We start from the raw sequence: 24,150 nt of genomic DNA, 5'->3' as shown, positions 1-24,150 counted from the left end.
TTCAGGATGTAAAGTACTTTCTTAAGCAGTAGCAGTTGATGTGTTCAATACTAGCAAAACACCTCTGCCAGATGAATACTAAATTCTCAGCTGAAGTTTGACTGGAGAGAAATCTGCACCAAGTTTTTGAGGATAAATAGTGTTTTAGAGTTTAAAAATAAAAAGCCTCTGAGTACACAATGCCTTTTTCAAGTCTTGGATAGCAGCAGTGATCTGCAAGCTAAACGGGAGTAGGAGAAAACCCTAAGCTAAAACAGAAACCCCAGACCAAAGCAACAAAAACCCAAAAGCAAAAAACAGCAACAAAAAAAAGCAGCAAAGATAATGATACAAAGAAAACGTGAGGGAGGATGAGATAATGAGTAGTAAGTTACCATTTGAACAGAGAAGAGGTAGGGAAGGGGGGACTTCGGGAGCTTAGTGGTTGTAAAACCATGTAGAAGAGGGTGCCACTGTCCTCAGATCTACTCAGAAGATCCAACACTTAAACAGTTCAGGAGTAAGTCTCATGGAGCTTTTCAGTGCCATCCTCTCCCTTTGATTCAAATGAGAACCGTTTTCACTACAGGAGGTTATAGGGCTGTAATTACAGGCTTAAGATCCAGCGGCTGCAGTAAGTGCAATTGAAACACAGGGCTAAGCAGATCCTGACAAGAGCAGAAGCAAAAGGAGGAAGCTCCAGCTTCATAGAAGTAACTAAGGAGCCCTTTAGACTTGCTTCCCCCAGCCCCTGTGGGCACTTGCCTTCCTCCTACCACCCAGAGGCCAGGCTTTGCCTCTTGAGTCTTGACCATAATCTTCCCTGGAAGGCAGGGCAGAGGGACAGTAACATTTTGAGCTGTATTTTTTCTCCACTTTAGTCAACTTGTACAACTAACCTTATTTGAGTGTAGAGCTCAAAATGATGTATTTGAAAAACATAAAACAGATGGAGAAATTGTTAAATTACCCTCTCAATTCAGGAAGTTTAAGTCAGTGTTAAAACTTGAGCTGCATGTTCTTTGCTCAGGGTGGCTATTCTATAGATCAGAATAGGAAAGGCATTTGGATTACAGCTGATGATAACATGCTTTTGTGTATACGGTATTAAACTTCAGGGAGGAAGGCATGTCCTTTCTGCGTGTCAGTCTGCATTGTTTCAGCTTGTCTTCATTAGCAAGTGTTGCATTTTTGGCTACCCCAGTACAAGCTGGGGAGATAAGTTTCTCTTTGACTCTTTCTTCCTTCTTTCAATTGAGAAGTAACTGTTTAGTTGTGTATAAAGTGTGTGTTTACACACTGTTACTAAAACTTTACAGTGAAAGCTTATAAAACTTAGGGTTTTTTTGGAGAGGCTACTGCTATCATCAGTTATAACTAGAGAGAAGGTACATAATCTTTTTATTATTTCTTCCTATACCATGAGAACAACTATTTCATTTTTATGTGACTGCTTTTATGTGAATGGTACAGAAACAGACCTATTTAACTGAACAATTCTAGTCCCAAAACTCACTGTGCATTTTACAGGGATGTAATTCAGCCTTAAATAATCCGACATGCATGTATAAATATATACATCTGCCAAAAGTGCCGTTGTTCTTAGATACAGTCCATTGGTAATAGATCTCCCAAGGGTCTCTTCCTTTAAAGATGGTTGAGTAGAAAGTATTAGAGTTCTTTGTTTTACAAATGAACTTTATAACAGTGAACACAGTAAGGCTATACCAGCCCTCTCCTGTTAAGTAAGAGTTTGTCACTTGCTGTTGGGAAGTGCAGTGAGCGGAATTGGGGTGACTAGATTAGAAATTTTACTTCCACCTTGTGTCCTTTTAAGTTTCTTTTTCCACCTTGCAGTAATGCAGAATTCCATATGTTCACATCATGAAAGTAAATATCTTCATCAGACCTACCCTTAATGCTTGTACAACTCTGAGGTGGCTGTTTTACGTATCTGTGCGCTGACAATAGCATGAAACAAGCAGCTGTTAGTCAACTGGACAGGTTAGAGTCTAGGAGATCTGACACAGCTGGCAAATGATGATAAATCTATGCTGATTTCTTTTGCTCTTAAAGAGGATATATCTTCACACAAGTTACTTTTTTGCTTAGTCTCTGACTGTGGGAAGGAACACAGGATCTTGCAACAAATCCACTGATTCCACATTAATGCCTTAACTTGTGAACCAGAACTGAGGCTGAACTTTATTTCTTAGGTTCCTTCTACCATTCACATTTTCTTCCTTGTGACAGAAGTATGACAAAAATAATTAATTGAAATGTTTTACATGGACATGGTCTTACAGTGTTGAAGTATTTAACAAATTAAATTAAGATGACAAAACTTCGAATCTTGTGAAATTCTTTTCTCTAATGCAAACTCCAGTGAGCATTCAGTCATCAGAATAGTCAAGGTACAATTGCCAAAAGCACTAGTTGTAAGTAAAGGAACGGTAAAAGCAAACAGTTTACACTATAAAAAACAGAGGTTCAACTTATCTGAATAAAAATCCATTGAAAAATGTTGCAATAGATGATAAGAAAGAATGAATAAACATACTTCACCAGAAACACCATTCATCAAATATACACAATGCAGCATTTTAATACACAGCAACCTGCCTTAGCTATGACAAAAGTAAGGTTCTATTACAATTCTAACAAAAATATAGCTTATATACATTTCTCTGCACATACATTTTATGAATGTTTCCTTTTGTTTCAGAACTTGGTACAAAACATACAAAAAAGGTTGGCACATTATGTAAGCTACCTGCAGTAAACAACAATCACTGTCACTTTTCTTCCACAGCAATCTAAACTCTGTTTGGTTTGAAGTTGTTTCTTTTTTCTCTGTGCTGTGCCCCCTCCCCCCCCTTACCGGGTTCAATTCTTGATAGAGCTAGGGGAGGTAAAGAGTATGTCTCAAGACCTTTCCTTTTAATGAGTAGTGGACTGCTTCTTCAACTGCAACCACAGCTTTGATGCTCTTGCCTGCAGCCTGGAGTGCACAGTGTTAAAAATCAGCACTTCTGCTAGTATTTATTAACTGAATAGTCTGAGAATAGTCTAAAATTTGAACTCAAGTTCATGTTCTGCATGTGATTAAAATGAGATGTACAAAAATATGCATTTGTGCTTTGGAAGCTTTAGCATAAATTTCATATCTTAAAACTAATGAAAAACTATGTTTGATTTCTAACTTATTTACATCTTTTGAAATACTTTTTACATCACAAAACAAACCAGCATTTTATTAGGAGTGAAAAAGCAGTACAAATTATAATGCTGTTATAAATTATAACCCGGAAACTTTTTTTTAAAAAGCGACAGGTTCATCCTAGAAGTAAGTAGCACAATATATGGACTTATCAGAAAATTTAGATCAGTTTAGTAAAATTGATGACCATGTGTACAAACACCACTTTATAAAAAAGGATGTTGATCAAGTGCCACAATGGTTTTTGTGTAAAATTTGATGAAACATTGCATGGTAACATTTCTAAGATGGCAGAGAAACATGTGGATGGCACCAGTTATGCAGAACATGCTTGTTTTCCTCCGTTATATGACCAATTTCAAGGAAATGTGACTCCTACCAAGATTTTATATGGAAAAGAAAGGAGAGAGAACAGGTGGCGCTCTGAGAGATAGTCTCTGTCAGAAGAAGGTGGTTGTTTTAAATGGTGCAGGGTTTGTTTTTTACTGTATCCAGTTTATCGAGGTTTACTTGTTCTACTGTGCATGTTCTCTTTAGAACTATTGTTCAGAGAGCTGAAGAACATCAATAGAATTGGAGCAAATTTATGCTAGATACGTGGGAAGTTTTTATGCGTATTTGCTGACTTACTCTTACTCTACTGGTGACTAAATTACCCCTCTGTCTGAGAAACAGTTGTGTGAAGTGTTAGTGAATACAGTTGTATCAATTACAGGATTTGACAAACGCATATTCAGCATTAGAAATTAGTTTCAGAAGTACATTTTCTGCCACAAAATGTTATTTCCAAAGAGCACTTATTTATCTGTGGATTATGTAGCCTTTTTGAAAACATTTTTCTGTAGGATTCAGGAAAGCTTAAAAGTGATGAATAGAATATTTCCTTCTTGTCATGCAGTCTTAATTTCACTGGAAAGGAAACACCATCCCTCTTGTAGCCAAGTCAGTAAGTGATTCACAGTGAAACTGGTAGATCAAGAGGTCTGTTTTTCTTGCCTTGGTGTCAGTTGTTGTTTTCTGATGGGAGCCTGAGACTCTTGCACTTTAACTCATCCAGTGTTTTCCAGTGTTTGTAGTTATTAGCCAAGTGTTGCATCAAAACAGGCAGATGTGCAAATGCTGAAATGAACAGGAGGAAGAGTTGTACTATGTATACAGAACAGGCAGAAGAACAGCCCAACCTCTTAGGAAACTGGCGTTCTCCTACTCTCTTTTGTTCCTTCAGCTATAGGCTAATGCCCAAAGGGGAAAGGTTTTTTCAGTCTGTTTCTCTTTCAAGCAAATCCATTTCTTAATATATGATGACTATTAAATTATGCTAGCATGCAACCACTGTGGTCTCAGTTTCTGCTGCTCAGAAGAAACACATTGCTAAAGGAAAAAAACACCTAGATGAAAAAAAGCTTAGTTTTAAGCCATCACTCCTTCTTTCTTTACATAGATCGTCTGGTAAGCACTCAGCTTTCATAAAGCTGGTGCTGTGTGCAGGGAAACAGCCTTCAGCAGCATCATTGCTTAGATCCTGTGCTGTACTGCTTATATATGGGTACTGCCCCTGAAAAAAATGGACTCAAGGCCATCTTGAGATTATTCATTTTAGTCTGTAGAAATCTCTGCCTCAGAGCAAAGAAGAAAAAAGCAGAAGTACTTACCATCCCACGCATCGAACATATCTGTTATAAAATAATCAATGAAGGAAATTTGAGACTTGGGGATGCTGCAGGTGTTTCTATCAAATACTGGCATTACAACAGGTAGACCCTGTCTCTTCTCTTCATCAGTCTAAGGAAACAAAACTCCAGTTAGCCCCTAGAGCTTTGCTGGCTTTCATGCTGGAGTAGCAAAGGCCAGGGGATTAGATGAATTGCAGTAGGAGATTTGAGACAAACCTTAGAACCCCTGAGGTGATCTGCGTTACTTTTGTGTGCTTTATTTCATCTGGAACAGGGACTGAAATCAACGTCTCTCCCATTCCCTTTCCTGTTACTGTAGTGCTGTGATTGCTTTTAGCTCCGGTGAGATGGAATGCTCTAATCTGATGATTAGGCCACACCAGCTAAAAATGGAAAATGGGGTTGCAGGGTCCTTTAGCAGAGGACAGGTTTGATCTCTCCTTTTTCCACATCTCTAGTGGCCGTTTCAAACTATTTGTCTTTTAAGTAAGAGGGATGTTGCTGTTGCTACTTTCTCTGCTGGTATTAGGTTGTAAGATGAATAGAAGAGTATGCTGTTTAACTCTGTGTCCACAACTGGAAGAGGGCTGGTTTTGTTGTGCTCAGTATGGTGGAGGAGCCAATCACCTCAATAGTCTTAGAATTTAATTACAAAAAAATATTTTAAGTAGTACAGGCAGCACCTAATGCTGGAATTGGCAGCAGAGCAGTCCCCAAAATTACCAGATGAGGTGAACAAAGAGCAGAACAGTTCTCAGCACCTTGCATTGCTGCAGGTAGGCTAGTGCCTAAGACTGGCAATTTAAAGCTAGCTCATGATACCTTGACTGCTAGGGAGACACAACCTAAGTGATCCTTGATCTTACCTAGGAAGCGATCAGATTTATTCACTATGATGAAGATTAAATTCAGACATGTTCCAGGGACTAACTACGATTTTCTTTCAGTAATAACTATCACATGTATTATCTGAATTTGGATGGTAGGCCTGCCCGCTTTTCTGTCTCTTCAGTCGTAGCTGGTGATTTCAACACCATTAGTGGCAAATAAAAGCTAAGAATCTATCAGTTGTTCAAATAAACAACTAGAAAAGTGTTTCACTTTCAGGAAGCTGGTGCATTTGTGTTAGAAAAACTGAATATTAAGAAAGGAAGTTGAGCTTCCAGTTCTGTCTGGAGAGATCCCATGTGATAAGCATTTACACTGCCCACGTGCCTGCAGTACTGGCCTGCCACATCGTCTGCCTACCGTGACAATAGTTCAGGTGCCATCTTAGAAGAGAAAGAGCCAGCCTGATGATTCAGTTGAGGGCTTTGTCAGGCATGAATCTTCATGCTTCCTTCAGGGAAGGTATTGGAACTAGAAGCTAGAATGGTGATTGTCTTGAATTTCAGCCAACTAAATTGACTAAGTTTAAGCAAATCATTTTGTTTTGGCCAGACAGAGAAAGTTGAAAGTGTAAAACCTCCTTTCCACCATTCTGTACTGCAAGCTTCATGGTCAGCAAACTAGCTAACTTGGACTGGGGTGAATTCTTCTGCATGGAAGTGAGGGTGCAGTTCTGACTGGGGACAAAAAGCATACGTCTGGGCTCTGTGGTGATGCCAGGCAGACCCTGTGTGGAACAGCTGATCAGCTGATGTGCGCTTTCTTAAATAACATAATAGTCAAATTATAAAAATATACATACCTGTGCAAAATACTCCTCTGAAATCCTCCCTGCCCATTCGATACATAGCTCCAGGGGGCGACACGGATTTGCTACATCTGCACATTTAATCATCATGCGCTTGATCAGTGTCTGGTTATCTGGAAAGTTCTTTACATTGGCTGTACATTCACAGTCGCTGCCTTCGCTCTGCAAAAGAGAGTTGGTTACAGGGGCCAGTGGCCAGCATCCCTGCTAGCAGGAGCTAGGGCATCGTTACCAGCTCTCCTGCACTTAGGCAGTAAGCAGGTACCCAGCCTGACGCCTTCTATTCATGCAGAGCACCAGGAATCTGGAGGAGGAAGTGATGTCTGAGAACTGCAGCCTTGCTAAGTAATGAGCGATAGCCTCATTGTATATGACAGTTGTGGAGATTCTCAGAATTAATAGCAAAATTTGTGAAATAAAGGAGTCACAGGCTCTTTATCGCATCCCAGCCTTTCCCTCTTGGAACAGGACCAGGATAGGGGACGCATCCACCAACTGCAAGCTGGTAAACCACCCTCGCTGCTGAGTGTTTGAATTTGGGGGTGGTGGTAGTAGGGGACTGCTTTATTTACGTGAGTTTCTAGGGTTTGGTTTCATTTCTAGATGAGAAAACTGAGGCAGGCACAGGGGGGTGAACCGACTTGCACAACTGACACTTCTGCAGGCAGAAGAGCAGGTCTGTGCCATTCAGTTGCAGTATGTTTGCAAATAAAACTGCCTTCTTTGTGCCGGATTTTGAACCTGGAATACTTTTTGGTCTTAGTTACCAGCTAGGATGAAGTCTCAGATAATCTATGAGATTAGCAGTAGGAAAATGCAGGACTGACTGCAGAAGGTCTCTGCTTGCTAGGCAGTAAAATACCAAACTGCTTATTGACTGCTCTGGAGAGTGGGTGGAGGGGACAGAATAGTTGTTACAAGTCTGCTGTGGCATCATCTTCTGGGTCTTCAACAGTTTAGAAGGGCACAGGTATATTATGTTCCTTATTGAGTAATAAAAAGCCTCCACCTCAGCTCACCATGGCATTAACACTATTCTCAAAATAATATATTTGTGTAATTATGGCCTCCCTTCACTGCTAAATTCAACTCTTGAGTCAAAAATGGAACATAAATACTTTTTACCACCATGGCTAAATTAATGTCTTTGTGGTTTATGGAGAGATATTTTGCAGTGACTCTTGCCAATTCAGGCATTAATCTTCTAATTTTATGTTTAGCAGTTAATTTTTTTTCAGCATGGGTAGCCCAGCAAAGATCTGCCAAATTAACCCTGCTCCTTAACTGCTGTTCAAGATCAAAAATAGGAAAAGCCACCATTAACAATAAGGAACAGAACAACCTAATACTGGGGAAAAAACCAAGTCTGTAATATAAATGGTTCTGTGCTCCACTTTTATTGCTCTCCAACTCTTGTGTATTTTAAAATAGCCTCTACTATAAACCGGTAAGATAAAGGAGAGTGAGTCAAAGAAAATTTTTGCAATAGCATGAATGGAGAACGTTTACAAGCTCCTTAGGAAGTGCTGGAGCAAATGCATTCATGGGATAAAAAGGAGATTCCCAGAAATGTGTTCAGAGCGTGGAAACACCGTGGTTTCAGTGAGGCTTGTGAAGCTAAATCCTACAGGCCAATGTGGGGATGCCAGAAAACTAAAGAGATTTTAAAAAAGGTGGAGATGGAGGAAACATTTCAGAAAACGACTTAAGCTGTCAGAGGGAGAAATGAAGCACTGTGAGAAGCCACATTTCCCAGTGACACCTCACGGGACTCTTTTAGAAACTGGTGGATCAAGCTGCTATCTGGTCCACATGTAAGCACAGAGAAACTTGAGAGCGGGTGATTCCATGCCACCCACTGATGTGGACCTTCCTTTCCTCTGGGCTGTGATGTAAAGTGGGATCCCCACTGTCCTGGCTTAGCCTGTGCCATGATGGCAAAGCCATGGAACACAGCGCCAGGCGACGTGCTGGGAGCACAGTGCAGAAACACTGACAGGGGCTCCCAGCGGTGCCCAGACCACGTCCCCCTCTGGTGTGGGACTTCTGGCACTGACGATGATCAGGCTAATTCAGACACAGCGCCACATCCAGTGAGCCCTCCAGAGCTTGGATGTGCTGGGGAGTACACTGCGAAGCGTCCACAGAGCTGGTGAAGTTCAGCAGCACTTGTGATCTCAAGCTCAGACTGTTGGGAGAACGGAGTTCAGTGCTCCCTAGAAGCAGGTCAGTTCAACTGATATAATGCTGTCCCTGAAGTCATAAACCCCATCAGTCCTGACTGGTTTCTGCACCCATGACAGTCTACAGTCCAAAAAGTCCAGTTATGGAGAACTGACAGAAGCTACTTTCATTTATTTTTAATATCACTGACCTTCATTTTGGTCTGATTTTTTTTTTTCAGTGTTTCTAACAAAGCACTATTTTCACTAAGCTATGATAAGATGGTCTTTGTTTAGGTGAGTAACACTGCCGTGGAGAACCCTCTCAGTCGCTGAGCACTCAGCCTCGAAAGGCAACAAGAGAAGGTAAAGAGGGGCCTGGGCTGGGAAACTCGGAGGATCTTATGAAATATATCCTGTCTGGTGATGGAGCATTAGGGTGTATAACTGATAGGAATAAAGGCCCGGATGTCTCTTGCTACAATCAGGAACAGGGATGGGGTGGGGAGGTCTCAGGAAGCAATGGAGTTATTCCTTGTGGCTTGAAGGCTCCAGATTACATAGACACAAAACCATCGGGGCAGGTTCCTCAGTTACAACCCCAGGCTTAGGTAAATCCCACTGTTGGGAGGCAGGACCGTAGGCAGCAGTGCTGACCTGGCTCCATGCACAGAATTTTGCATGTACAAAAGCACCCACCCTTGTGCTTTGTGAACACCAGATGGCTTTAAAACCAAGGCTTATAAAATGAAGTGTTTAAAAGAGCTAAGGGCGGAGTCAGGCATAGAAAACAAGAAAATAAAAGTATTTTTTCACATTTTGAGGTGTGAGGTCACAAATCCAATTGTGCGTTTTGGGCGTTACCACAGTGCAAATTAATAGAATGTGAATGAAAATTATACTTAGAGTTATCTTGGAAGAACTTCATTGAAATGTCTGAAGGCGTAAAGTCCTGGAAGCACTTACGTGTGAGCTGGTCTCCTCAGATGCCATTGGCTTGTTGATGCTGTTCACAAATTTGTTCACATGCTCAAAGTGCTTTGTCATCTCTGTTGCCAAAACCATATCAATAATGGCCTGGCGCAACGTCCGGTAGTGATTTCTAGGAAAGAAAAATAGTTCCTGCTCACAAGCCTGCCAGACAGAGCTCTGTTCTTTCCTCATCCCTGCCCAGACAGGACTGCAAAACACTGCTCGGGGGCTCATCCACATGAGCTGGCACCTTCAGAGTTATGAATGGTCTAGCGCTGGAGGAATGAACTAGATCATGCCTCTCTGGGTTCCTCCAGCTCTGAATTCCTGTATTGCCTTTTTGTATTATTTTTACCTAATGAAAACCAATCCCCTGAGGTCAATAAAAATTTACAATTCAATTTCATAATGCTGTAACCCTAAGAAACCTTCTCCAGGAATGGCACCAACACATTTCGATCTCACTGTACATTAGCTTGGAACTCAAATCTCAGGTTTTTCAAAAACCAACAGTGTTATGGGGGGGTACACAAATTCATTAGCTGTTTGGGTCAGGCCCTTTCCCTTTCTGTCCCACCCTGTCCCTGCAAAAGCTAGGCTGATGGAATGGGAACTCCCAGGCTATGTGCGTGCCCAGCACCAAGGTGCCTCCAACTCTCCCAGAGTTTCAGGTCCCTCTGCTACCACCCCTCTCCATCCCATGTGAATGCAGCAGTGCCAGCAAGCCTGGGGCCACGTGCAGACAGCATCTGCAGCGTCTGGCTGCTGGGGTGGGAACGCATGGCCCAAAAAAGTCATTTCCAGGATCCTGCAATGAAAAGGCAGTGGATCAAGAAGCAGCCTTGAGGCTGCCAGCTAGACCATGCCAATGTAATCCATAAAAGATTATCTAACCACTCTATATGCTTCCAAAAAAATAGAAATTAGAGGTTGGGGAGAGGGAGGAAATAAAAGCCTTTTAAAAAATCATGTCTACATAGCATTCTGGAAAAGGTTAAATATTATCATCTCTATTCAAATTATATTTTCTGGTTTATAAGGTAGGCTCTCAATCTGCCCCAAACTAAAATCCCCAAACAAGCAATCCACACATGCACACTCCTCTTCCCCAGCAGACCCACCTATCAATATTCTTGAAAATGTTGCATTTGCTGTCTTTAGTTGTAAGCTGAAAAGCCAGTGCTGTGTGATGACTCTCTAATACAGCCGTATCGTTGTAAAGGACAGCTAATTCACTGCCGGCATTGCACAGGAAAGAGTTGGTCCGTCCAGGGTGGTCTACATCATGAATGGTGGCAGCTATTAGTGCAGCCACCTCGTCTAAATGGTCAAGGCTTCCCTACAGGAAGAGAGAAAAATTATGATGTGGCACAAAAATTGCAGTAAATAAGTTCTGATCATTTCCAGGTACCCACAAATACACAAGTGTAAGCTTGAGTGCAGGGATTTTACCTCCTTGCAATTGTTTTCCACTCACTGCACCCACAGGTTACCTACTCCAAAACTCTTCCCCCTCAAACCCTCTTTCCTTAATGAAGCTTTTTACTGTGCTGTCACCTAAGCAGTATCTTTGTATTAAAACTTCTAATGCTGGATGGATCCTCTAGTGGTGTCCTTCCACTTGGTGTGCTTGCCTGTGTGCCTCCGTACTGACTCTGCTCCTACACAGCTTCTGTGTGATAGGACAGGATAGGATAGGATAGGATAGGATAGGATAGGATAGCATAGCATAGCATAGCATAGCATAGCATAGGATAGGATAGGATAGGACAGGACAGGACAGGACAGGATAGGATAGGACAGGACAGGACAGGACAGGACAGGATATTTCAGTTGGAAGGGACCTGCAACGATCATCTAGCCTAATGACTTCAGGGCTGACCAAAAGCTAAAGTATGTATTACGGGCATTGTCCAAATGCCTTTTAAATGCTGACAGGCTTGGGTCATCGACCACCTCTCTAGGAAGCCTGTTCCAGTGTTTGACCACCCTCCCAGTAAAGAAATGCTTCCTGATGTCCAGTCTAAACCTCCCCTGGCGCAGCTTTGAACTGTTCCCATGTATTCCATCACTGGATACCTGGGAGAAGGGATCAGCACCTCCCTCTCCAAAGCTTTTGCAAAGCTTTATTAAGAGCTGTTCCTAACAGCCAGTTACCAAGAGAGAGAAAAGAGCCAAGTTTTCCTCCCCTATTGTTGCTACTCAAAAAGGTAAATTCCTTACTTGTATAAACAGACTTTAGAGAAACTGTGTGGGCCTGCAGGCACCACAGGAAAAGACTTCAAGGGCAGAGCGACTTTATGAAACCAGGACCATTATTTAAGTAAACATCTGACTTTCGAATGAGACACATAAAATGGTAAACATGCTGAAATCCTAGTCCAAAGGACTCCTAGGTGATGGTTATACCTTAACTCGCTCCTTCCCGAGAAAGAAGGCAGTGGCATGCAGGACATCTGCCGCGTGTGTGGAGTTGTGGTATGAGTTGGAGGAGTGGTAGTTGGCTTCAATCAGCTGCAGCCACGCTCGTAGTGTTGCTTCTGAACAGTTTAAAAACTCAGAGACCCCAAACCGGCCAAAAACTTTTAAACCCAGGTACACTAACGGCCTGAAAAACAATAGAAGAAAAAAAAACCACAGTAAAATAGGAACTTCTGATGTTCTAAAGAGCGATGGTTTTGACAAAGATACCAACAAGAGCTTAACAATAAAATGTGCAGGGGAAGTGTTAAACATTTTTAAATTGCACATCTATAACCTCTCAAAAGCCTGGCCAAGGTTACAAATTATTACATCTACCACCCTTTCAGACATTATTTTAATACGTTTTGTAGAAATAGTGCAGTTTTACTGATTCTTGTGGCTTCAGAGAAAGTTCTTAAAAGCTCAGGTCTTTTGTGGTTTTAGTATTTGTTAATCAATCAAAAATACATTTGTTTTTCTGAGGAGAAAAAGCAGACTCTGAACATGACATGGGCACATTCCAAAGGCTAAAAAGCCCTAAGACAAAAAACGTCAAATGTTTACTCTTTCAAATAATCCTGTGATTTCAGGGGGTCCAGATTTCTGCTTCCTGACTGTGTGAAGTTGGTAACGTGCAAAGTATATTGATGCTTCTCAGAGCAGCTCTTAGCATCAGGTTACTGTTTCACGTGAACTCTTCTAGCTTTAGGAGGACTGGATCACTTTCTAGAGCTGAGGCAGGAGCCTGCCATCGGTAAAACCCTCCCCCCACCTTGCTTTCCAAATGCTAACATGCAGTGGATAACTGTCTCTGTGTGTGTGTGTGTCTGTGTGTGTGTCTGTGTGTGTGTGTCTGTGTGTGTGTCGGGGGGGGGGGTGGGGGTGGGGGTGTTAATGTCTAAAATTGAACTTCTGAAATCTCAAGCAGAAGCCTGCTACTTTCTTGCTTCAAGTGGTATGGGCTAGACTAAACAGAATTGGTCCGTCCTGAATCCCACCAGCAGTGACCTTCCACTGGAGAGGGAATTTGAGGTCTCCTGAATGTAATGCTGGGGAGGACAGTGAGGTCTGCTGAATGTAATGCTGGAGAGGACAGCGATGAGCCTGTATGTGAAACAGTAAGTAGGGTAAAATCTCTAATCATGTTGGTTCTGAAATCCAAATTCAGTCTGGGTTGTCATTTACTCTCTGTTGCCTGTGACAGGGTCCTATGTACCAGTCACATTTTTCACTCCTGCAAGAGGATCTGCAGGGCTCCTGAGCTGAGAAATGCATAACCAAAAACCAATATCTGCAAATTAAAATTTGCAAATGCAAATTCCAAAATTTCTTCAAACAGAGTACAAGAGACCTGGTATTCTCTCCAATTCTTTGCATCTTGGAATGAAACTTACTTTTCTCTGTGGATGACATTCATTTTTGTGGTCTGCATGACCTCAAAACTACTGGTGCCTTCTTTCCTTATAAGCTTTAAAATCTCAGGCTCTTGATCCTGTTACTGGTTTATTCTCCATCCCAGTTTTTTATCCCTATAATCAAAAGCCACAGCTGCCTCAGAGCTTCCTAAATCATAGGGTGATTTAGGTGAGGGAGGGGAGAGGCTTGCCTTTTCCAGCGTGACCGTTTGCGCATCAGCAGGAAAAAGGGGCATCTGTGGGACATCCAGCATGTAACAACACCGGACTGTGCCAAACGGTGTCACCTGGGCAGAGCGGATGGGAGTCAAGCAAGGTAAAAGTTGAATGGGAAACAATCCTGGAGGTCTGTAGACGCTGTCAGGGAAGACAGCGGTCTGCTCAGGGCTCTCCAAGGCCTGTGCATGCATCTTGGCCACAGTGTGTGCCTGGCTTGTTAAATGGGACAAGTGGTACCAACACACACACACAAAAAGAAAGGCAGCTCTCTCAGATTTGCTGCTTGTGGCTTCAGTTTTTCCAGAGCAAAGTGCTTTCTGCTACAGCTCCTCAACCTTTTTGTGTGCACCCAGGGAAAGGAGTTCAGTACCTTTTATTTGTAACAGCCTCCAATTCAAAAATATTGAAGTCCCAGCTTTCCTCATGGTCCAGGAGCTGTGTGATACAGGGCGGAACATCACTGATGGTGTTTGGCACTGAAAGGTGACTATGGCTCAGGTTCATATCTGTTGAAATGGAATTTGGGAATTACAACATTTCTGCATTATTTCTGCCCCCCCCCCCCCCCCCCGAATTCCCTTTAGAAAACAACTCTTTTTCAAGGAAAACAACTCTTTTCCTGACATGAAAAAGTCTGTAAAAGCCTATAATGTATATGGTTTATATTATTACAGATGATCTGGATATAAACCAAAAAGATCAGTGAACATTTCTTTGAGTGACAATTTAGTTTTTTCCTAGTCTCATTTTCTACATTTAGAAATGTATTATTCTAATTATTTGAACCTGCTTCAACTCCAAAATGGAGGCAGCCTAGCACTTGTTCTGCAGTCACTTAGACAACCATTTCCAAAGACATACATCCCACTGCAAATTAGCTTGGAGCTCTATGTCACTAGCATCTACAAAAGAAGTCACACGTGCAAAGGGAAGTTTAAAATAGTGGCTTACTCTTAGAAAAAACATACTCGTTTCCTGACAGTCTTCTCAATCCATCCTGAAAAAGCAAGTTTATTGTAAGTTTTAGGCAGAGTATCCATGCATCATTAATTGCAAAAACACTCCATGCAGTTTCTCTTTAGGCACTATTCCTGGGTACTAAAAGCACTGCTCCTATTGTAGCTCTACAAGAAGCATCCTTGTTTTAAGGTCTGTCAAAACAGACATGAAAGGATCCAAGGAACACTAGTATGAGATCTCCAGAAAGGATATTATTCACTGTACAGCATATTGCCCTCCTTGAGCCTTTCATTGGCACCTGCAGGATTTCATCATTGAAATTAACCACTATAATTTTTCATTTTCTTTCTATTATTTTGCAAAGGATTAGCTCAGTGTACATTAAAAAATGAGGTAAACCATGATGAAATCTAGGCGGTCTGTCTCTGGCAGACAGTGCTGCTGCTGTTACAGGACCAAAGTCAGAACCTGATTAAAGTAACCTCACTCTTACACTGGACCACGTGTAGGGCAATCCCTTTCATCTCATCTAAGCTTGTAGGGTTTCTAAAAAGCAGCTCCCTGAGACAAATCAGATTGGATGATGTAGTTTCTAGTGATAACTGTGTTCACTTATGTATGAGGATGAATGCACCCAATGGACTGAGATGGCCATATCTTACTTTGTCTTGGTGCCTACTGTTAGTAGAGAGGCCAAAATACTTAAGTGAAATGGTCATGAATTATGAGTCCCCTTCCCATTGCTTGTGAAATTTTAGCACAGCAGAGCACTGAACTGTGATGTAGGACATTGGTAGCAGTAATTTCATCTTTGCTAATTTTACTCACAGTCATCAGACCTCCAACAAGATCACTTGTGTGAGGATCTTCATCTTTGGTACCTAGCTGAGGGGAGTAAAGTTCTGTTGTCCGCAGGATTTCCAGAACTCTGTCCAGGGCCTCTGCTACTGTGATGGGGCTGTTTTCCTGGGCAGCATTAATTATATTAATAACCTGAAAGCAGATTAAGGAGGCAGGCAAGATGAGTGAATGGCACTTCTGTCTTTTCTTATTACAAAATCTTTATTCTTGTTTTGATTATGCTACTTCCCATTTAGCAAATGCTATGTAATTTCCCACAACCCTTAAAGTACAACTCTGAAAATGTAGATTTGTGCTATGATTCCCTGATATCCATCTGCTCTTTATAACTGGCAAACTCCTGGGAAGTGAAAGCAGCAGGGTGTGAAATATCTGAAAAAGTTGCAGGTGGGTAGACCAAGAACTAGCCATGTCCCAGTCCTTCAGCATAGCCAGGGCTGCTCAGAAGCAATCATTCAGTCCCCAGAGGAAAAAAAGCAAACAAACGAACTCCTGGATGTGACTCAGATATCCTGATATTGGATGTAAAACCTTAATTTTCTCAATGTGAAAATGAAGGGCGCAGAGCAGGAACAACTGGGCTGTGGTTTAGGGAGAAGAAGATGGCTCTTCTTTGCCTCCCACCTTGTGTCTCAGCCACAATCTGGGAACACACCATTGACACAGCAGCACCAAGGACTACTCCTGGCACTGCCAGGACTGAGAGGGAGAAAGTCCCAGTGCTGTCTTCTCCAGCAATCAGAAGCTGCAGTGGGGACGTTACAGGCAGGTATGCCTGGGGAGAAGGAAAAGGAACAAAGTCAGCTGCTCTCACAGGCATGGTGGTGCTGGGAAGTAAAGAGCTTGATGCCAGGAAGAGAAGACGGGGAGAGAGTTAAAAATGGTTTGAGGGTGGGAGATGGCAGGCACCCTGGTTTGCAGGACAAGTGATTCTGCAGCTGGTTTGTGACAGCAGAGTTTGTATAACACAGATGGTGAAGACAAGACTGCAGGGAATTCAGGGGACAGAATATGGTGCAGGTGCTCCTTCCTCTGCATGCTATCTTGGTATTTATATCAATGGTAAAAGCAAAGGTGAGACTGGAAGCACATGTCCTCCTACACATGCACAGCCCAACAGCGCAGGGTCCCCTTCCTGCCACAAGCAGTGCATCTAGCAAGGACACCCTTTTCCCCTTTTTAATATTCTTCCTTATGACTAGGATTTGGAATGAAATGATGAGATGCAGAAAGTGGAAAGAAAAAAAAAATATTTAAATTATTCTGTTAAATACAAGGTGCGGGAAACCCCTGGCTGTCCTGCCCCAAACTACATACTTCCCTGAGAGCAACTCCAAACTCTGAGTTTGTGGAAAAGGCCGTGCTCAGGACTCACCTTTGTGATAGGAGCTTCTATTGTCATTGAGTGGATCCTTGCCATGGAAGAGTACCGCCGGGTCTGTAAACTTGGAGCTGCCATTAAAGAGAGCACTGTTAATGTGCTGCAGAGTGTAAATCAGATGACAACATTTAAAGAGAGCAGAAGGCTGTCACTGGGGAACAGCACCACAGAATCCAGCCTCATCTCCTGTTTCTCTTCTATTTCCCCTCCTGCAAGTTCTTGCTTTACTGTTTAATTTCTTGCACTGTTGTCTACCTCCTTTGCAGCCACCCCTCACTTCTGCTGTCAGTTCTTCTGTCCATCTGTCACCTCAGCTATACTGACATAAAGCTATACTTAAGCTATATTATACTTCATGGCCAGTACCTACCACTCTCTCTTTGTTTGCAATGGACCTCTGTCAGACATGGCTCCTCCTGTGAGAGCATGTGTATGTATGCCCCTCATCTCAGTGATACAGCTGCTCCAATGAAACCCGTTCTTGCTCACTGTAAGCTGTGCTTCTCTCACTACATACTGGGGCAGAAAGACATCTCTGCCACCACTGTCGAGCCCCAGCGAGCAGTCACAAATGAGATCAGGAGCAAGAAGTACTACTCTCAAGTAACCAGCAGCAATAGATCCCTTCATGTCCCACACTTATGACACCAAAACACTGGTTTGGGAGCACAAGCTGCAGCTTTCTAGGAGAGGTGGAACTAATGCTTCATCACGCACTCTTTTAGCAGGCTGCCCCCATCCCGCGGCACAGCCATTCCTCCTTGTTGTGAAGGCACTGCGTGCTGCAAGCATGTATAGTGATGCTGGTACTCATGCTGGGGCACTGTTTTGCAAATCAGAATATAGAAATTTTATAGCAGTTACAGAAAACCTGGAGTAATCTGTGTTTAATCAGCTGTGAATCACTCAGGTTCCTCTTTCATTCTGCTTTTTTATTGCCTAGGGCAAGTCTGTTCTTTATTTATAATGTCATTCTTGACGGTGTACTTTCTTACCATCACTACTTTGAGATGTTATTGACTTAATGTCAGTTGAGTCTTTCCTTCTGTTCTTGCATCTGAAGGAATGGGATTCTGTAAATACAAAACAAAAGCTTTAAAAATGCATCAAGACCTCTACAGCATCTCCTCCATCTAAAATTCTGGACATTTAATTAAATGATCTTAATGAAACCAAATAAGAGGGGGAAATATTGTAATCTCTGCACATCAGAACAAGGGACTCGGTATCTGTCAATTTACAGCAACTTGTCTAAAGTCATCTGGAAAGCTGTTTAATGAAGAAGTCAAGACACCTTATGGAACAGGGGAGTCGCTTTACCTAACTTTAGCTGCCTAAAAGCAGCAGTCTTTCAGGCTGTCTTTTTCTAAGGTAGCTGTCAAAGATCCTGCTTTAGGAGAAATGTCTCAGGCAGGTGGGTTGAACCCCTCCTGCAAGTCCCTTTTGCTCTCCACTGACCACTGAACAAGCCAGAGTTTAACTCAGTGAGAAAAATCCTGTCTTAGTCTACACTCTTGAAGCCCAAGCAAAATTCAGCCTCAGACAGTTTTTGCTTTTAATTGCAATAATTGTTTGCACCCCGTGTTTAAGAAAAATCCAACATACTGAGAATGATTATAAACAATCAGTTCAGTTGCTGTGAAAATTAACCACGCACCAAGCTGTCATTCTTGAAATTGCTACAGCAAGAGAACTTATCACATCCAGACAAATGCAATAGCTGGATGAAATGCCTGGAAAGAGCCTCAAAAAAAAAAAAGAAAAAAGAAAAAGAAAAAAAGATGTGGTAAAATTTCATTTTTCTCCAAAATATTACAGTCTGCACTCTTCCTTATGTTTAAAAACATCAACCCTGCATCTGTGCACCTCTTCACAAGAGTCTCTATGGCACCTATTTCCAGAGTATCTGAAATTATGCTCAAAGATCAGAAGATCAGAGACCCCAGCAAGGTTTGAAAGGGAGATACCCACCATGTGAAGAATCAGAAATATCATAAAATTGATATTCTCAACATAAGGATCAATTTGCATAGCAGTGTTACAAGACAGAATATATGCAGCCTGTCTTTAGCAAAATAAAATGTTAGTATACAATTCTCCGGAATTAAAAATATATCCATCTTAAAAATGACTGAAATACAGTTTCTATCTTAATTCTTTTCTTTACCACAGCTTTACAAGACAGCTTGGGTCTTTTTGTTTTGTTGTAGTCCAGACTGGAGAACCTGACAGCATTTTCGTCTGTTGACAGCTAAGAGCAGGGAATAACTAATGCATGTTAAATTATTTTATTTATTTGATAGGACTCATCTTTCAAACCCCTTTCCTGCATTAACATTTGGAGGAGTTTAATGTAAGGCACATTTACACATAAACATAGCTGCAAGTGGCAGTAGCAGACAAAACAACTCTCCTTGTATTAAATACCAACTAGCAAGTTGGAAGCTTTGCTAGTGCCACTTAGACAGTCACAGGTGCATAAAAGCTACTCTGTGCCATTCTACATTTTCAGCTGAAAATATTTAAATGCCTAAATAAAAAATTTTCCTTCACCTGGTCAGTGGAATGTCTCCCCATCCAGATGTGTTACAAATCGCACCATCGCTAACAGCACGATACACATGGATTATTTTTCTACCATCATCACATACTGGTATATGCCCATGGCTCTGGGAATTTATTCTTGGAGCACAACCATGGACTGCAGGGGGGGATAACCTACATCACATATGCGTGACTCTAAGGTTGCCTGCTTTCACTGCACAGTGGTCATAAACATGGCTTCATGGGATGTGGCTTCCCAGTCTTGCTGAAATCTGTGACAATAATGAGCAAACCTAAATGCCCCACTTAATCTGTAAAACACATTAGTAAGCTAGTAACTATGCGTTAACTAGTAACAAGTGTTCTTCAGCTTAATTCACAGGCCTTCTCACCTTCCGCTGTTTGCAGGAAAGAAACAGTGAGAAAGAAAAACTGCATTTATTACGGGGACACAGGAGCAAACAGTTTAACACATGATGGATCAGTTCTGATGGCAGCAATGGTAATGAGAGCAGCAAATTGCATATATTATCTCTTCTCCCCTCTGCCCATTATTGTTTGGTACCACAAAGCTCTCCAATGCTTGTACATATTCTTATGCTACTTGAAGAAGTAGAGGTTGTCAAGCAGTCACTTCCCATGCTCTTGGTATGTTATATCCTTGTCCCATGTGAAAGTCAGAAGCTGCCTGACATTGCACAGCAATGTTGCCCAGTGTTTCATAGTGGGAAGGGCCTCGGGTGCCAGAAGGTAACAGGGCACGAGAACCTGTTCACTCAGAATAAGACAGCAGTGCTGCATCTGGCTCAGATCACTAGAATGACAAGCTTAAAACTGGCCTTTAGTGCCTCCTTCTTCAGGGAAAATGGTTATTCCAAACATTACACAGCATCGGAAGCAGTGATTATCCCCTTATACTCCACACCTTTAGTCAAAAGCTAGCTGCAGAAGTTACCGAGAGCTTGAACGTGCTGTCTGCAAGTAAGCAAACCCACCTGAGACACAGGGCAAGGGTTGTGTAGACACGCTGCAACAACTCAGCGGTGACTGCACATGACTAGCTCTAGCCTGGACGCTACAGGCAACTATCTTAGCCCTGTGCTGAGGCCAAACCAATGGCCTGCTGACAGGTCCTAAACTTGGAAACACTAGGGCAGATCAGCTGGCACAAATCAGCACAGTTCCACAATAATTTCAAACAGAAAGGTGTGCCAAGGTACATCAGCTTCAGGATCAGCCACAGTGTTTTAATATAATGAAGAGCAATGCATCTTAACTCCAAATGCACGGCAAGAGGTCTGTGCAGGAGATTGAATTATTAATGACGGTTACAAATCCAATTTGTGGTGCAACATCAGAGCAGCTGGCATCCGTCATTGGCGATCTGCTCTGACCACTGACTTGACAGAGGGAAGAGACATTTCATACCAGCAAAGCACCCGGCCACGACCTCTAAGCACAGTGGTATATAAAGGTAAATGATAGTATTCTAACCTGACTGAGAATTGTCTCCTGTGTACTTCTCATCACGGTGACTCTTGTAGAGCTGAAGATGCACCAAGAGTGAAATATATATGTACAGAAAAAGAATACAAAAAGATTTTAAAAGGGCTACATTCAACACTGTCTTTATCCAACATTTACTGTTCAGTTATTTTAAAAAGAAGTGTTTGGCAAAGACTATTCTTTGGGTGTAATTAGATGTAGAGAAATAATATGAAAGTAAACAGATATGCAATGCAGGAAATCACAGATACAATAGTGCTTTTATGTACTAAATTCCTGTTTAATGCCTGTGTCTGCAAGAGAGCTAACATTCATGCTTTAAGGGCAAATTGCATGTAAACCTGAAAGAATCCAGGAATAAAACACAAAAAGAAAAAAAAAATCCTAAAATGTTCATTTTTTCCCTCTGTACAGTAATTTAAAAACCATTTTCTTAGTACTATCTAAGCTAATTTTTCATGCATCTTTTCATGGATAAACCAGACTTCAAAAAACCCAGTTACAAAGCCAACTCTCTAGCAACTGAAGGGTAGAGGTAGGTGTCATCCATCAGAACTTTCTTTATTTCCAAGTAATTTTTAATCATTCTCATGAATGAAAAAGTTAAACACAAAATCTTAACTCATTGTGCTTCTGAAACATCTTGAGTAGCTCCACCGATAGATATTTCAATATTTCTTAGAATTTAATATTTCCATCATTTTAAAGTTTACACCTATTGCTTGGTCTACAGTGACACAGATTAAATACTCCTCTGTTCTCCCATCCTGCTCAGAAACAAAAGCACAGCCTGTCCAATGCATGGCAGTTTAATACCTGCTAATCACTTCACCCTGTTCCTTCGTTACATGGTTACAAGGAAGTATTTTGCTGTTAATAGGAAAACTGAGAAAAAATTTCAGTTCCTCAAGTCTTCCCTATAAAATTAGCACGACATATGTAGGTATAGCTAACAGAGACACTGAAAAGGAGTAAAAAGAATGCATTTTTTTACAGTATTCACTAGAGAAGGTATACATACCCTCTACTTTAGATGAATAAACATCTGTGCTTGACACTACACTTACATATTATTCATTACACATCATATTTAGGAGGCCAGTACTGTCGTCTAATCTATGGTGACTGGCTCCTCTGACCAAATCCATCACCTGCCTGTGGCAAAGCACTAGATTGCATGGAAGCATGAAATCCATGGTTGTAACCTGTGAGTTAAAAGGAGAGTATGGCAAGGTTGCACTTACGCACTCTTAGCGCCCATATCATTTGTGACAGTGCAGCCTGCAGGGTCCTTACAGGGATTATTCAGGAAAGAAAGGAAAGGAATGATAAAAATTCTCATTTCCATCATTCTTGCACACCTTCTGTCTTTTTTTCCTTTTTGCTATTGAGGGCAGGAGGGGAAGAGGGTGAAAGGGAAAGAGAAGAGAATGGAAAGGAAAAAAACCCCAAAATTCAGGAATGGCTTTCTGTAATGAATAGGAAGGGAAAAAAAAAGGAAGGGGAAATCCTATGCTTATCCTCCAAGTAAATCTTGTTCAAGGGAGTGTAAGGAACCACTCTTCCTCCAGAAAACTGATTTTAAAAGCTTAAACACCTCTCTTGTAATCATGCAGGAACTCTCAGAGAAATCATCTCATCCAAACAGAGTAAAATGGAGGAAGCTCATCAGATATGTTACACTGACGCAAGGCATCTGAACTGCTCATTCTGGTCCCAAATCGGAGCTTCTCTCAGAGCCCATGGGTATATCGTTGTCTACTGCACAACTGGCAGAAAACATTGGCACAGTCCTCTAAGTGCTCTACTAAAAAAATAAAACAGACCACATTTCAGGTCTGAATACTTCTCTTACCCCTTCTGCAGGCATGACTTGAAAGAGCCACATAGGTAACTTACAAGGGCAGTTACACAGTTAATCTTAGGCTGATATGTTCTTAAGAGGAGAAACACCACCTCTGTTGTAAATTTATGAATGTGCAAACACTGGACTCTATCCTGCCAGGTCTCAAATTGACAAAGGCAGCATTAATCATTACCTAGACTTCAGCACACGGGAATAGTCACATGAAAGTCAATCCCCATTCATAAATCTTCACTGAAGAACACTTAATACACTCGCAGATGTATTTATTTTTCCGTGCATAAATCTAACACGCATAATCTTTGTATGTGATAAATCTGGCATAGAAATCCATGAAGGTTCCTACACAGTGATCTCTAATCATACTGTGATATTCCTTATGGAGGCTGTCAGTAATGACAAAGAACACGTTTACATTTTTTAAGGTGAAACAATGCATAATAATGTAAGGATGTTTCTAAGTCTGCATACAATGTCTGAATGCTGAGATCAAGCCATTTATAATTATGTTGATGCAGTGAAACATTAGACATTTGCATCAAAATTTGAATCATGACAGATTTTAGCACTCTGTAAGTAAATAAATAGTTTGCTTGATTTCCTTTTATCCTTCCATAAAGAATTATCTGTGGCTTGAAAAGAAACCTAATATTTCTTCAGAGCAGAGAAAAGTTCTACTGCTGCAAGTATTCAGGCATGGATTTTAGGAAAACCGCAGTGTCCAAATATTGACCAGGATTGACACTGTCACATCGGTATGGCTACAAAAATAACTATAAGAAGTCATGAATATAATATAGATAGTCCTATATGTCACCATCACTGCCCATCTAAAATGAAAAAAAAAAAAAAAAAGCCAACTCAAAACCAAAAACACCCCCAAAACCCCCAAATTCCAAGACACTGTGTGAATTTTTCCTGCAATGCAAGAACACTTGATGCTCTACTACAGGCAGAAGACATTCCCACCACAGAAGTGAAACAGAATAATTACCTAGTTCTGTTGAATGCACCTTGTGTTTTCCCCAATGAACCTTAAGTCTCCACAGATCATGCTTTCTGTTAGGCTACAGTCTTTAACTTTGTGGTAGATCTCTATATCTGTGGAGAACCCTTTGAAGGCCATATTCCTTGGGCTCACCAAATGTGTAAAGCTCCTCAGACCTATAGCTCGTTGCATTAGTGCTTTAATTACCAATAACTGCTCATGAACCAATATTAAAAATCATGAATTG

The 24,150-nt window shown here is 41.5% G+C and overlaps 1 protein-coding gene across 5 annotated transcripts in view; it reads right to left on the bottom strand.

Annotated features, from left to right (window-relative positions):
• Window positions 1–144: 144 nt before the first annotated feature.
• The window catches only part of PDE8B (phosphodiesterase 8B), an 88,048-nt gene continuing 64,042 nt past the window's right edge, over window positions 145–24,150 (bottom strand). For 4 of the 5 annotated variants that reach the window (XM_087741282.1, XM_087741281.1, XM_087741277.1 and 1 more), the window contains exons 11-22: window positions 21,040–21,091; window positions 17,997–18,074; window positions 16,996–17,072; window positions 15,588–15,752; window positions 14,751–14,796; window positions 14,170–14,305; window positions 12,112–12,310; window positions 10,824–11,041; window positions 9,697–9,832; window positions 6,563–6,730; window positions 4,852–4,981; window positions 145–4,318 (exon numbers count right to left, since the gene is read on the bottom strand). In XM_087741282.1, coding sequence (XP_087597408.1) covers window positions 4,203–4,318; window positions 4,852–4,981; window positions 6,563–6,730; window positions 9,697–9,832; window positions 10,824–11,041; window positions 12,112–12,310; window positions 14,170–14,305; window positions 14,751–14,796; window positions 15,588–15,752; window positions 16,996–17,072; window positions 17,997–18,074; window positions 21,040–21,091 — 1,521 coding nt within the window. In that variant the 3' untranslated portion in view covers window positions 145–4,202. The remainder of the gene's footprint in view (window positions 4,319–4,851; window positions 4,982–6,562; window positions 6,731–9,696; window positions 9,833–10,823; window positions 11,042–12,111; window positions 12,311–14,169; window positions 14,306–14,750; window positions 14,797–15,587; window positions 15,753–16,995; window positions 17,073–17,996; window positions 18,075–21,039; window positions 21,092–24,150) is intronic. The other variant, XM_087741280.1, reaches the window with a different exon arrangement.

Source organism: Nipponia nippon, unplaced genomic scaffold, assembly GCF_047370975.1.
Source record: "Nipponia nippon isolate SJK-2023a ecotype South Korea unplaced genomic scaffold, ASM4737097v1 scaffold_8, whole genome shotgun sequence".
Lineage (NCBI taxonomy): Eukaryota > Metazoa > Chordata > Aves > Pelecaniformes > Threskiornithidae > Nipponia > Nipponia nippon.
Note: the sequence above shows the minus strand (reverse complement) of the source record. Positions and strands in the feature narration are given on the sequence as shown.